Source organism: Miniopterus schreibersii (assembly GCF_964146895.1).
Source record: "Miniopterus schreibersii genome assembly, chromosome: 1".
In the NCBI taxonomy this organism is placed as follows: Eukaryota; Metazoa; Chordata; class Mammalia; order Chiroptera; family Miniopteridae; genus Miniopterus; species Miniopterus schreibersii.
Window position 1 is genome coordinate 49,672,557 of NC_138101.1, and position 14,913 is coordinate 49,687,469.

General features: G+C 37.0%; 1 protein-coding gene across 5 annotated transcripts in view; it reads right to left on the reverse strand.

Annotated features, from left to right (window-relative positions):
* WDFY3 (WD repeat and FYVE domain containing 3) overlaps window positions 1–14,913 on the reverse strand; it is a 236,384-nt gene that overhangs the window by 159,540 nt on the left and 61,931 nt on the right. For all 5 annotated transcript variants that reach the window (XM_081146974.1, XM_081146973.1, XM_081146972.1 and 2 more), the window contains one exon: window positions 619–829. In XM_081146974.1, the coding sequence (XP_081003100.1) occupies window positions 619–798 (180 nt within the window). In that variant the 5' untranslated portion in view covers window positions 799–829. The remainder of the gene's footprint in view (window positions 1–618; window positions 830–14,913) is intronic.

Consider the following 14,913-nt stretch of genomic DNA (forward strand, 5'->3'; position numbering starts at 1 on the left):
CAATTAGCAGTGGAGAGCAATAGGGTGCCAATTAGCCCGTGGAACTACTTGACTATTTAAACTATGTACTTGTATAGCTTTGGTTAAAAACTTAAAAATTATTTTTAAAATCCCACCAACGTTGCTACATGTAATCGACTTGATAAAATACAATAAAACAGTAACACTATTTAGAGTCTCTAGGGCCTAGAACTATCCTCTTTCCATCTCTGATAGAAAACCTGCCAACAATAAAGAAAACAGAGATGATTCTTTAAATGCATACAAAGCACTTGGGCAATTGCACCATTTGGTGTGATAAACCATCACTTCAAAAAATAATGGAAATAACAAACAATAACTTACAATCTACCCCTCCTCCAAATTCCATTATTGGAACCTTTTCCAAAATGCTCACAGCCTGCCTTTTATTTGTTAGAACTGAGTAGAGTTCATTTGACCAGGTCTCACATCAAGTCACACTATTTTACAGCAAACTGAAAGGAAGGAATGAAAACATCAAGCTTCATAAAAACTAACTCATTCTGTCACTTTTCCTACCTGCGGCTTATTACAACCTTAAGGTTCGGGGAGTGCCACCCAGCCCTGGAAGGCACGTGCTTGGCACCCTGGACTCACCCTGTTAAACACTGGCAGCATCATGTACAGCTTCTCCTCTTGTTCCTTCTGAGTCATGTGCCGAGGAGGATGGCACAGCTCAGTGAAGAGCCGGCGGAGGTGCATCAGTCCTAGAGCGTTGTCTTGCGGGCTGCACTCCTCCTGCCTCGGCCGCCCCATGATCCGCTTCACCATGTTCATCTTGGCGGGTTGGTGATAGACACTTGTGATCCTGCAGGAAGACAGTCACCAGGAACAGTCAAAATGCCACTGTCTTGATCAGGTCAAGCATGCTTGAAGAGCTTATAACAGGTCTGAAAAACAGAAAATTCTGACTAAAATACCTTTTCTACTTCTTTAAAAAGAAAATGTACAAAGGCAAAGCTAATTTTGATACATCTCCCTAAATGACAAATTATAATTATGGCGCTCAACTATCCTACTAGCTTTGACACAATTGTATAAAATGTAAACCATTACACGGAAGCTATTAACTGGACAAGTAATAAATTTTACAATTAAGTTATTCATATCAAGTTCCACAGATCAAGGGATCACAAATCTTACTATTAATATGTTGCTGAATAGCTAAGCACATATAAAAGAATGAAAGAACACAAAGTTCACCCTTACCTCAAAGCATCCAAAAAACAACAACAACAAAAACCTACAAAGTTTTCTACTTTTTTTTTTCCCTAGATGAAGGATTACACTTTGGTATCTGCTAAAGAGTTTACTTTATGTAATAGTTTGAAAATATGCAAATTAAAGAAAATGATACCCCAATGTATTTTACAAATCATAAGATGACTGAAAATTACATAACTGAAGACCACTTTTTCAAATTGTAGTTTGAAACTCTTTGGTAGGACATGTTAATTCATACAGTAGGTCATGATGAATATTTAAAAAATGAAATAAAGGATATTGGAATACAAATAGTAAGGGTAATTATTATTTCATGAAACTTATTTTAGGTAAGGGGGTATTTGTGTGTACTGCATCATAATGTAAAATGTATCCCTGGCTAGAGCTGCAGTTAAGAAATAAATAAACCGACCACTGGGTTAGAATATATAGCAGAATCAATAATGCTAAGCTTTCAGAAACCATCAACAGCCCCTTTCAACCACCACTCACTGTGCTAGCAAATAACTAATTTCAGACACAAAAACAGGATATCTCATAAAAGGAATCAGGAAGGCTGGGAGGACACTCTGGATATACAGAATCTGGGAGAAAAGCAATTTGCTTTTTAATTTGTGGAAAAGAAGGAATAACCCGAAGATTAATTTGTAACTTTACTACATAACCACATAAGCCAGTATGCCATGTCTTTAAAAAAATGACAGACTACTACAAGGCTAGGGCTTTATTTACTAAACATGTGTCTATTGATTTTTTAAAACTATAAGAAGGACTAGCATCTTAAATGTGTATCCTCAGGAATTTTGATGAATCTGTATTTGGTTACAGGCATGTGATGTGACTCACCACAGGTGAGCAGCAGAATGGTACTCTGCTTAGAGCTCTGCCAGTGGCTTGTCTGTGCTGAGCCACCACTGTGCAGAGAACACTTAATATACTCTAAGGCAGGGGTGGGGAACGCAGGCCAGGTATATGGCCCGTGAAATCATTTGGTCTGTCTCTGCCAAGGCAACCACACAGGTGGGGCTCAAAATTCAACAAATCTAGGAGTTTTCATAGCTAATTTTTAAGTTGATAATTTTGTATGGCCCGTGAATGATGTTATAAATATCCAAATGGCACTTGGCAGAAAAAAGGTTCCCACCCTGACCCTAAGGGGTCCAGTCACAAGGAAGAATGCTTAGACACACAGGCAAAGGCCAAGGGGAAGCTCTGAACTACACATGACGTACAAGTTAGTCCAGTTCAAAGCTGTTCTTGGAAAATAGGCAAGCCCTCCAAATGTAAATAAAAGGATTTCAAAAATATATTCAAATAGCCTACTATGTGCTGATAGGTGCAGTCCTAAAAATCCCCAGAACAAAAATAAAAATTGAAATGAATCACCAATGTTTGTACATTAACATTTTAGATTATGCATAGCTCTGCGCATTTTCCTCAGCCTGCAGCTAGAGTTCATAATCTGGAGTCTGTGGTTAGGAATTAGGGGACTCAAGATCCTCCAATAGTTCAAAATAATTTTTTAAGAGATCTCCAGCTTTCAGAGGGGTCTATGTCATTTAAAAAAAAAAAAAAGTCATGCATCACTCTGCATCTAGAGAACTTCAAAGCACTTTCAGGCACCTCCTTTGCTACTCATTCCAACTTAGACAAGTGGGCCGAAGACAGGATTAATTCTGCTTTTAAGTGAGGCCCAAGACAAGAACAACTTGCTCAAAATTTCACAATGAAAGGGAATTAATTGTATGGGAATCCAGACCTTTACCTCTTGGCCAAATGACCTTCCCCAGTTTACTCATATTTATATACTTACTTTAAATTACAGAATTCTTAGACACTGTGACTCTAGTATACTCATTATTTAGCACCAAGTAGCAATCAGAATGTGAAAGAAGTTTTTGATTTTTCAGAATATGCACTAAAGTAATCAACTTTAATCTCGGCGAAAAACCACACATGATTACAATAACATTAACTACTATGTGTAATTGAGCTATTGCACCATCAATATCAGGTGCAAAAGGATAGATATCAATCAGCTAAATGGGTTTACAGGTATTTCTCAATTACTCAGAAAATCTCAGGGATAGAAAAGGATTCCTCCCCTTCTTCTTATTGACCAAGAAACACTTAGGCATACCAGCTGCTGAATCATTGATTTGTCTGGGCTTTGATGTTTATATGCAAAGTAATATATTCAGACCAAGAACTACCATGTTTAAAATACTCTTCAGGAGAGAAAGACCAGAAAAAGAAAAAAAAAAGTCACTTTTCAGTCAAAGCGGTACTAACATAGCCATATAAGATCAGTAAATTCAGGGGAAAGGCTAATCATAATGCCCTTGAACCTTGGGTTTCCCTCCTCTGTAAAATCTTTTTACCTTTATGTAATGCTACATAAAATAATAATTTCTATAAGGCGCCCAGCACATTAGTTGCATTCAATAATTATTAAATTTCCTTTCTTCCTTCAGCTAGATCACAAAACATTTAATTCTTTTCATTTACATTTTCAGTTAGTATTTAAGCAAGTAAGAGAAAGGAAACTGTGTAATCCCTTATGGTAAGTACTATGTTTTAGAGACTTATAAAATGATAAAAAAAAATTTAAGGGAAAATTTATTTCTTAGTTGGATGCTCAATAAGAGGTTTCTAAAGCAATATAGAAGAGATATGCAAAATATAATATTGGGGACAAGTAGAATGATTATTTTAGGGGTATTATTATTAGGGGTTTTCAAAATATTTGTAAAGATTATTGTGTATAAGTACTCTATTTTGTTTCGCAAGAGAACAGCGTCTGCACTGCCAACAGGGGGTTATTTAAATAGGAATGAGATAATTACTGCAATGAGCCCAGGCAGTATTTCTTACTCTAATCTCTTGTGTTAATGCTTGAAAATCCCAGACACTTTAACTACAACCACCCAAAATCCTTTAAACAGTTCACCATTATTTAAATTACATAAAATATAAAATAAGTAAATAGTCTAAATTTAAAAATATACTTGTCAAGTAACTAGCTGCCTTTGAGTAGCTTGGCTAAAGGCTTAATTTTCTAAGTAATTCCTTAATTCCATGACAAAAGAAATAAATAGCTCACATGGCTAAGGGGAATCCTATACTTTCATCAAAGAGTTATTAAGTAATTGCTCAGGTTTTTAATTTTTTCTTAAATGTCAGGGTGGATTTAAAAATGTCCACACTCTATATGATGTCTACAAGAAAGCCACTTTAAATATAAATAATAATCATGAGTAATAAATATAAGTAATCAGAGAGGCTAAAAATAAAAGAGGTGGAGAAAGATATACCACGATAAGTCCAATCAAAAGAAAGTTGAGTAGCTATATTAATATTAGACACATCGTCTTTAAAACAAGAAAAAACACCCGGGATAAGGAGAGTATTACATACTGACGGCGGGGCCAATTCTCCAAGAAGACATAACAATGCTCAACGTGTATAAGCCTAACAAGAGTAGCAACCTATGTGAGGCCAAAACTGACACAGAACTGAAGGCAGAAAAAGACAAATCCACGATTAGCTGGAAACTTCAGCAGCCCTCATACGATAATTGACAGGTCAATTGTGCAGGAAATCAACACAGATAACGTTTACTGAACATTACTATCAATCAACTAAATCTATGGTTGATACTTATGGAACATGCCACCCAAAGACAGAATACATATTCTTTTCAAACTCGCAGGGAACTTTCACCAAGACAGATCACGTCCAGGGCCATTAACACACCTAATGAACTCAAAAGAACAAAAACCGTACAAAGTACGCTCTTAGATCACAATGGAATTAAATAGGGAATCAGTAACAAAAGAGAGCTGGAAAAGCCCCAAATATTTGGAAACTAAACAACACACATCTAAAGAACACGTGAGTCAAAGAGGTGTCAAGAGAAATTTAAAAATATTTCGAAGTGAATGAAAACACAACTTAGCAAAATGTGTAAAATGCAGTGAAAGGTGTTCTTAGAGGGAAATGTGCAGCACTAAACGCATATATTACAAAAGAAGATCTAAAACTAACCTAAATTAATACCTTAGGAAAAAGAGAAATGAGAGGAAGTCAAGCATAAAGAAAGTGGAAGGAAAGACATAATAACAAACGGGGGCAACAAATCCATGATGAAAACACAAAAACAACAGAAAAATCAAGAAAACCAAAACCTGGTTCTTTGACACGCCGGATAATATTAGTCTGAGTCTCACTAGCATATGACTGGCTTTCTTGTCTTGAATGCATTTTCCCTACAGTTCCTCAGTTTTCTTCTGAAAAACAAAGCAGATATGATGCCACTTCTCTAATATAAAACCTCTGTTGATTCCCTGTTGCTTAAGAATAAACTGAAGCACCTTAATCTAACATCTAAGTTCTTGCACACTCTGGCCGCATTTATATTTATTTATATTTCCAGCCTCCTCTCTCACTAAGCCATCTGTCTCAGGAAATTCGGCTACAGTGAAACTATCTCCCGGCCTGTTGGAGTCTTTAGCCTTCTGCGTACTTGTTGTGCGTTCTTTCTGCAAAGGATGCCCTTCCCTTCGCTTTTCCTAGTGGCTACGCTCTCAGGTGGCCTCAGAGAAGTCTTTCCCAAACCTCCAGTGGGCAGGTTGTTGTTCTATCTGTTACCCCACAGTACAGTACTTTAGTTACAGTCTCATGGACTGTTCCTCATTCCCAGGCAGTACAGCACAGCGGTTATACAGGCTCTACAGCTAACGGCCTGGAATGCGAATCCTAGTTGCGCTGCTTCCCGGCTGCAGCATCCGAGGTCAGCTTCCACACGTGTGCGTGTTCCCTCACGTGGAAAGAGCCAGGGCCACCAGGGCCTGTCTCGGGGGTGCCGTGCAACTCACCACATGAGGTGCTGCATGGACAGTACTTGGAGGAACGGCTGCGCAGTGCTCAGTGAGCGACGGCTCTCGTTACTGTAAGTCCACTGCACCCCACAGCTGCTAGCAAGTAGCTATTTACTTCCATTTAATTTATAACGTCCTCAATGGTGGGAACCAAATGTTACTTAACTTTGTATCCCTAGTTTACAGTAGGAGATGGGTGAGTGGTGGCATCGGATGTTATGCCCAGATGTTATAAATTCTGGAAGTACTAGTTTTACCATTCCTCACCGAAAAATTATATATTACATATAACATTTTTTTAAAATTACAATTTATGTATTCTAGTTCTTACCCTATAAAGAGTCCTTATAGTTCCTAAACATGGAAGTTCTTAAACATCTCCAGAAAAAAATTACATTCACCACCATTTATTCAAAATTTAAGTTATCAACTTGCTTAAAGAACCATCATTTCTTTCTGCTTAATTACCAGTATCTCTCATTCAGCTACAAATTCCCTGAAAGCAGGCTGTGCTCTCCAAATCCTTAACACCTCGCGGAGGATTTGGTATACAGTAGGAATAAACAAATGAATGTAGGAGTGATTACCACAGCTTTAAGGGAAAGCTCACATTTCAAGCCTCCTGATGGCCTGGCCCGCGCCTAGATCCAGCCCTACTCCTCTCCCATGTTTCCTCTCTACTCCACCCACCCCTCATCTCACGCAGGTTTCACAGCACTGCCTTCACGTTTCTGTGCCTTCACACACCCTGAACCCTCTCCCGCAGGCCTCTTCCCCTCCAGCAATTCCACATTTAGATGATTACTACTCATCACCCTTTAAACCTCAGCTCACCTGCCCCTCTTCCAGAAAGCATTCTGTTTGACAGATGTGCCCCCTCCCTTGTCCCCACGCAGTCCTGTGCGTGTCTTTATCACAGCATTGCTCACACTGCGATGCAACTGTTATTTTGTTTGTCTTTTTCCAACACTGGACAAATAATATAAGGTTATGAAAGTCAACGATCATGTCCTAGTCAACTCCCCCCCATATCTAACACAGTACAGGACCTGCCGAATAAGAGGCAGACAATAAATGATTAATAAATAATAAAAGATGATCAATAAAAGTTTAGAAGATGAACTAGAGGCAGCTCAATCCAAAGGTAAGTTAAGGTGATTTAAAATAAGCCAAAGAGGGGGAGAACTTTCTCTAAATTCCTTCACTGTTTATTTTAAAACAAGAAGGCTTGGAAGACATCTTTATTGCTTACGGTTTGTTTAAATTAAAGTTTTTACTGAAAAAGTAAACAACCGTTACCATGTGACAATTTTTAATGGGAGGTGTTCGGTATCCCAGTGCATTTTTTTTTAAAGTATTCAGCAAACCTGGTATAAATTCAGAAAATAAGAACTATGAATGTGAAGGCAGGAGCAGGAAAGAAAAAAAAATTATTCCTTAACAGTTAGGTTTGGTGGGTAAGCAGATGATGATAAAACAAAGGGAATAAGCCCGAATCCTCCACTGGGAACTGACGAGTCAGCAGCACGCTGAGAACAGGAGCACACGGAGGAGTCCGCTGACCAGTGTCGACAGCCGATCGTTACTGAAAGGCTGCAACACTGCCGTGACCTGGACGCGGTGAGAGGAAGACGACAGGTGCAAAAGCTTCTGTAGGAGTGTGTTAGTGAAACCTCACAGGTGAAGAAAGTGATAAAATAGTGACAGCAATGACAATAATACCGGTACAGTAAACGCTGGCCTCTGCACAGGCGGATTACACAACAATGAAGGTTTTAGTTGTGATTTTTTATACTTTTTATTTTTCTGAAAATATCAAAATGTATGCATTCCGATAAACTGTGCTCTACCAATTAGTGACCTTAGAAGTCTGTGTGCACATGATGATGCTGACATGGCTCAAAACACTTTTTAATATCCCTCTTTATAGATTGCTTTCAGGGCATTTTATAAGCTACATCTAAAAATCAGTGTCATCATATATCAGGATTTACCAGAAACGGAATTAATTACTCAGCTTGGTTATTTGTCTTAGTTTTCAAACTTCCTCCAAAACTTCTGCCTATTACTAAACATCAAATCCTTTCAAAAAATTGAAAATTCACCACTAATAATCAAAAGAATGCACTGAAGAGTCCGCAGCCGATTATGAAGGTGAAATTCTACATAGATTCTGAGCAACATCAATCTTACCAAAATTAAAAACTTCTGCACATGAAAAATCAACAGAAAGAAAATAAACACAAGATACAAATTGGGAACAAAATATCTGCAACACCAATAATGAACAAAAAAGCATTAGATCCAAAATATGTAAAGAATGGTTACAAATCAATGAGAGAGAGGCAAACCACCCAATAGAAAAATGGACAGAAGAGTTAAATAAGCATTTCACAGGGAAGGAAAATGAATAACCTCAAATATATAAAAGTCCACACAACCTCGTCAGTAACAAATGAAATGAAAATTAATATATAATGTTCTGAGTGCTTTGCTCTCTGTTGTAAGGATGTGTCTTCATTTACCACCGTGTGTCCGTCTGCCATTGCCCATCACCTCCCACACCAAGTCCACACGCGCTGGTTCTCATCACCTAGGAAAACATGCACTGAGTACCCACATCAAGCCTCTCCACTAGGGCTGCGCTAACAGTCAACAGCCAATAACCTAGTCTGATCCCATCTGCGGCTATTTCTCAACCTACCAGAGGTACAATTAAAACATCGCAGAATTTCCGGAGGGTATCTCCAGTAAACACACAGCTCCACCAACATTCCTTGAAATTTTACCTAGTGTGAGGTCAGTGACCTAAGTTTCTTATATTCAACATTTTAGTGTTTGCCACAGTACCTGACACACTGGAGACAATTAATAAATGTATTATGGATGGCTGGGTGGATACAGTAAGGCAGGAAATCTTCCTGCTGACACCTTACTTAATAGCTTTTCCATAAATTCCTATATCCAATTTATTTGATAAATACTTACGTAATAGAATTATATGAATGAAAACAATTAGGAAACTTATGATATCCTTAAAGAAACATACTTTAAAACAAAGGTGGTACTGATATGAATCTCAAGGATAAAAAAAAATTACTTGTTACTGGATATAACCGTTTGCTAACCAGAGTACTACTGTTTTCCTTATAATTTTTGCATTAGATATTTTACGAATGAAATATAAAAATATACTTACATTCTCATGGCTGAGGGGTACATTTTCACTAAAGGGGTTGAGGGATGGGTACTGAAGACAGTGAAGGGGTGGAAGGAGAGGAGAAAAGAGTAAGACAACTACATTTCTCTACCCTTCCACCGTTACCAAAACACATGGACGATTACCACAAATAGCCGTGTCCTAATTACATCATTTCACTGTTGATCACATGTAGCCTACTTTAAAAATGCCTCTGGGGAAGAAGGAGAGGAGAAACGCTCTACTATCAGCTAGCTTTTAGATACATTTTATAAATCCATCTGAAATAACATTTTAAATATATTGCCTTTTATTCTGGGGAAGTAAGTTTTCAAAGTACAACTCAGTTTACTGTATTTTTTCCCCCCACAAGAGTCTCATCTTCCCCTCAGAAGGAATGCCATGTAATAACCTACCCTGGATAAAAAGGCACAGACCCCCGGGCAGTGGGAAGATGACTGTTTCCGAGGGTTTTTATTTTTTAATTTTTTAATATGCTATAATAAAGCCTCACTCTCAATTTGGGGGGAACATACTAAAAGAGCACTGAATTTATCCCAGGACAGGAGGATCTAGCACGCCCAGCAATTATTCTCATTCTGTTCATCTCTTTTTACACTTTACAATTAGCACCTCAACTAGAGCTGGGGCACAAGGGTCAAGGCTGAAATCTAGTTCAAATATGTGCTTACAGATTTAAATTTGGAGGTCAAGATTAAATAACCTATGCATTTTATTTCAAATGTCTAGGCTTTTAAATCTAATTGCTTAAATAAAAAAAAATAAAAGCTATAAGAAATAAATTATAGATGAAGGTTATAAAGTCAAGATTTATTTCACTACCTAACTTCCCTCTAGAAAATACATATAACATTCTAAAAATTACAATTTGGATTGAACAAAATTTTTTAAATAGGGAAAGATGATATGCATACTTAGGATTCAAAAAATATATAGATTACTTTTCAGCTTATTTTTCTTTATGAAATGACATAAAAGAAAGATATTCCATGGTCAAAATAGTCATTCCAAGACACTTCAGTTGATTTTGGCTTATGCATGCATTTATGTTCCTATAATATATGCTAATTCACTCAAAAATACTGAGAGCTATAGCAGCTTCGATTACTTTAAATATCTGGACTGATTTGTCAGAAAAACCTATTCTTACAAGGTTAAGAAGAAACATTTCACTTGCCTTCAGTTTTTAATGATCTAAAACTTTTATACCATTTAGTTTATTCTCCAACTTCAGACAAGATAACAATTCATTCAATTTCAAATCCAAATTTGAAATTCAAATCCAGCAGAATTTAACATTTTAACAAAATGGGGAAAAAGAGGCCTGTGAAGGAATTATATTTAAGTATATTTAAAGAAAATGAATTTAGAATTCTAATACAATTATATTTAAAGAAACTGATGAAGAATTTCCAAAACATGTTTCAAGGATCATAAAGGTTACTAGTTAAAGTGTTAAACATAATATAAATGTCCTTAAGGAAGGTAAGAGGTAACAATGTTCACAACACTTAATTAAATTATGTAAGTTTTAGATTTTGTAACAAACCAGGGGCTGGCTGACATAAGAACAAACAGACCAAGGGGCAGATGAGAGAGCTCAGAAACAGACCCATGTATGTATTGGGGCCTAATGTAAGATAAAGGTAACAGGAAAGGTGTGCTTGATATTAGGTGGTAATGGGAAACTGATTCACCTTTACAATAAAATAAACTAGTCCCCTACCTAAACCCATATAACAAAGGTGGGTTCAAGAGAGATTAAAGACCCAAAAATAAGAGGTAAAACGATAAAGTTGACAGAAGAAAATAAACAAGAAAACCTTTATGGATTAGGTAAGAATTTCTTAAGCATAAATTCAAAATCCCATACCAGGTGCAAAAATAAAATGAATGTGATTACATGAAAATTAAATCTTTTGGCTCAGCAAAGAAAAGTGTGAAACCAAGAAAAAAAGTGAGATAATACAATGGGAAAATATATTTGAAATGTCTAAAACTGCAGGGATTACAAATTAGAATTTACAAGGAATTCCCACATCAAGAGAAAAACAGAGCAACCCCAATGAGAAAAAGAAGAAAAAGAAATGAACTAGCGACCACAAGGCCATGGAACATATCAAGAGACGCTTTAATTTAATTAGTAATCAAAGAAACAGATTAAAAAAGGAAATGCCCCTTTTACACTAGCAGTAAGCAGAAAGCTGGAAAACGCCCTGTGTTCTTAGGAGTAGAGACAGGATCCACTCACTGGTGGGAAAACCGGCTGGCAGAGAGGATCTAAAGGCAACTTTGCTGCACTCAAAAACTTGCATTCTGTTTCTCGGTACAAATCCCAAAGAAATTCTGACTGGTAAGGACTTGTCAATGGATGTTTACTCGACTGTTATTTGTGGCAACTGGGGACTTGGAAGCTATTTAGAGGTCCATCACTATGCCAATGAGTATAAAACAGGGTTGATGCACGACCATCTATATTCATTTAAAAGTACATATTACACATGGATGGGTCTTAAAAACACAGTGATGAGTGAAGGGAGCTAAGAAATAGGATGAAACGCATATTACAATACCACTTTTTGGAAATCAGAAACGTATGCACACAAGACAAATATTGTGCAAGAACACATACTAAAAGAGAATACGAAATGCTTTAGAAAGCTGTACCTGCCCCTCATTAAATGTAGAGCTCTTTAAAGGAAATACTTTGTAATACCTCTGAATGTAAACTAAAGCCCAACAAATCACTATCATAGACAAGTAAGAACTGTATACTTACATTAGACAACTAATTACTTAAATAACCACCATTTCATTTCTTAAATTAGTCTCGAGTGAACCATATTTAAATTAGATACAAGTATTTTTTTAAAAGTGATTCTTAGCTATTCCTCAATCTTGCCTTTTTTTCCCTTTTACTCTTCTATCTGATGACACTAAAAAAATTCCCTTAAAGGAAACTTTATCTGCTCTGCACGTAACAAGAAAAAAACTTTTATCAGTAGGAACATTGGGGTGAACTTTTTTTTAAAACATTTGTGATCACTAGGATGGCACAAATGAAGTAAAGTCCAAATAGACTTCTCCATGGACTTGGGGGAAGAGGGAACGACTCCCCCAGCCAATGATGATAACGTGTTGAGGGAAATAGACCTGGCTTGGAGAGGGGAGAGCCAGGCAAGTCAACTTCCCTCAGATCCAGAAAGGGAAAAATAAAATTGGCTTCTTCATTACGTCAAAATAAATGTGTAGCTTTTAATGACAAAATAAATCTGAGCTTCTTCCAACCTTCAGACAAGCCTACCCTTGGTCTCCAGCAACAACAAAAATCACATTGGATATGCACCAAGATGGTTTTGTAACGTTTGATAACCTGGATTTGGCTTCAATAAAAGACAGCAGCCTGGCCAGGCATGGCTCAGCGGTAGAGCATTGACCTGGGATCTAGGAGATCGGGGTTCGATTCCCAGTCAGGGCACATGCCCCGGCTGTGGGCTTGATCAATGACTCTCATCATTGATGTTTCTATCTCTCTCTCCCCCTCTCCCTTCCTCTCTCTGAAATCAATAAAGATATATTTAATAAAAAAAAAAAAAGACAGCAACTTCCTATTAGTATTTTGGAGTCATTACAATTTTGGCATAATCTCCTATTCTTTCTATGGCTATATAATAAGAACTGTGTTCAGAATGATGACTTTGGCACTATAATATTCTTAATCAAGAGTATATTATAAAACGTCTGCCACTGTGGTAGGTAGGTGCTTAGTGAATATCAACAACTAGCACATGTGGCACTCACCATTTGCTATGAAATGACAACTCTTAAGACAGGCACAACATCTGATTTACGGAGCTTAGAGTCTGGGTGCAACACAGGCAATGTGTGCTATACCAGGGAAGCACATGGCCTCTAGGAAAAAGTATAGCAGGGAAACCTAACCTAGCAGCAGGGCTCTGGGGAGGAAGAGTGTCAGGGAAGATAAGTACATTTTAAAAAGATTTTCAACAATAGAAGAAAACAAATGGACTTCACTGGTCTAGCTACAGACTATTTTAGCCAATCGGGTTTTAGCAGCTTTGTTCTCTCTCTGCCTATGTTAATTCGCCACATGCAAACTTTTCTACACATTAGTTTGTAATCAGTTTTTCCAAGTGGAAAACACCGGCCCTTCTGCCCTTGAATCATTTTAAGAGTCTATAGGGACAGCATCAGCAATTAGTAGCCAAGGCTGGAATTACTCCCTGAGGACCTCATTTCCTACCTCTGCGTCAGTGTTTGTGGAGGAAATACAGACTTAAGATTCACTGTCAAGTACAATGCTAGGTATTTTCACATAAATTTATTCATTTCTTACCACAAAGTGGTATAATACCTACATTATAAATGAAGAAACTGAAGTTCAGAAAGGTTAAAGCAGTTTGCCAAAAAGATCCAATAAGTACAATTAGCTGAAATTTGAATTCAAGACACAAATCCAAGTCCAGTATTCCTCCTATATTAAATGGAAACTGCCACCATACATAGTTACTAGAATATTATTGACTATATTCCCTATGCTGTACTTTACATCCCCATGACTATTGTTACTACCAATTTGTACTTAATCCCTTCACCTTTTTTTACCCAATCCCCTAAACCCCGCCCCCCAAATCTGGCAACCATCAAAATATTCTCTGTACCTATGAGTCTGTTTCTGTTCTGCTTGCTCATTTATTTTGTTTTATAGATTCAATTGTTGCTAGATATTTATTGCCATTCTATTGTTCATATTTCTTATCTTTTTTTTTCCTCTTAAAGAAGACCCTTTAACATTTAATATAATACTAGTTTGGTGGTGATGAACTCCTTTAGCTTTTTCTGGTCTGGGGGGCTCTTTTTCTGTCCTTCGATTCTAAATGATAGCTTTGCTAGGTAATCTTGGTTGTAGGTCCTTGCTTTTCATCACTTTAAATATTTCTAGCCTGCAAAGTTTCTGTTGAGAAATCAGCTGATAATCTTATGTCTTTGTCTTTCACCTTTTGCATTTTAATTATGATGTGTCTTGGTGTGGGCTATGCATGGTGTCAGATGGGTACAAGATTTATCAGGATTATCATTTAGTAAGTTATATAATAATCTAAACACAGGGGTGTACACCTAAAACGAATATAATATTGTACGTCAACTGTAACTGAAAAATAAAAAATGATTTAAAATGCTGTATGTCATAAAAAAGGAAACTGCTTCTGTCTTTATGAAATAATTTTTTATGAAAGCAAGTGTGATTTCATTTTCTAGCCATCCCTAGCAATGACAGTACTACTTGTGCTTCCCCAAGAACAAGTATTTTTGCCCCCAAGAAGTAAAAACACACACACAAAACCCATGTTTCCTTTGTGTATCTCCCACCAAGGGTGTAACCAGATTGGCAACAAGAAATATGATTCATGAGTAATATCTTGGCAAGGAATTCTTAGTATCTCTACATAGATCTGACACAGAAGGGAAATGTTACATACACCTAATTACATTTTCTTTTCCTTTGAGTTTCCTAACACCAAGCACTCAACCACATAATCCCAAATA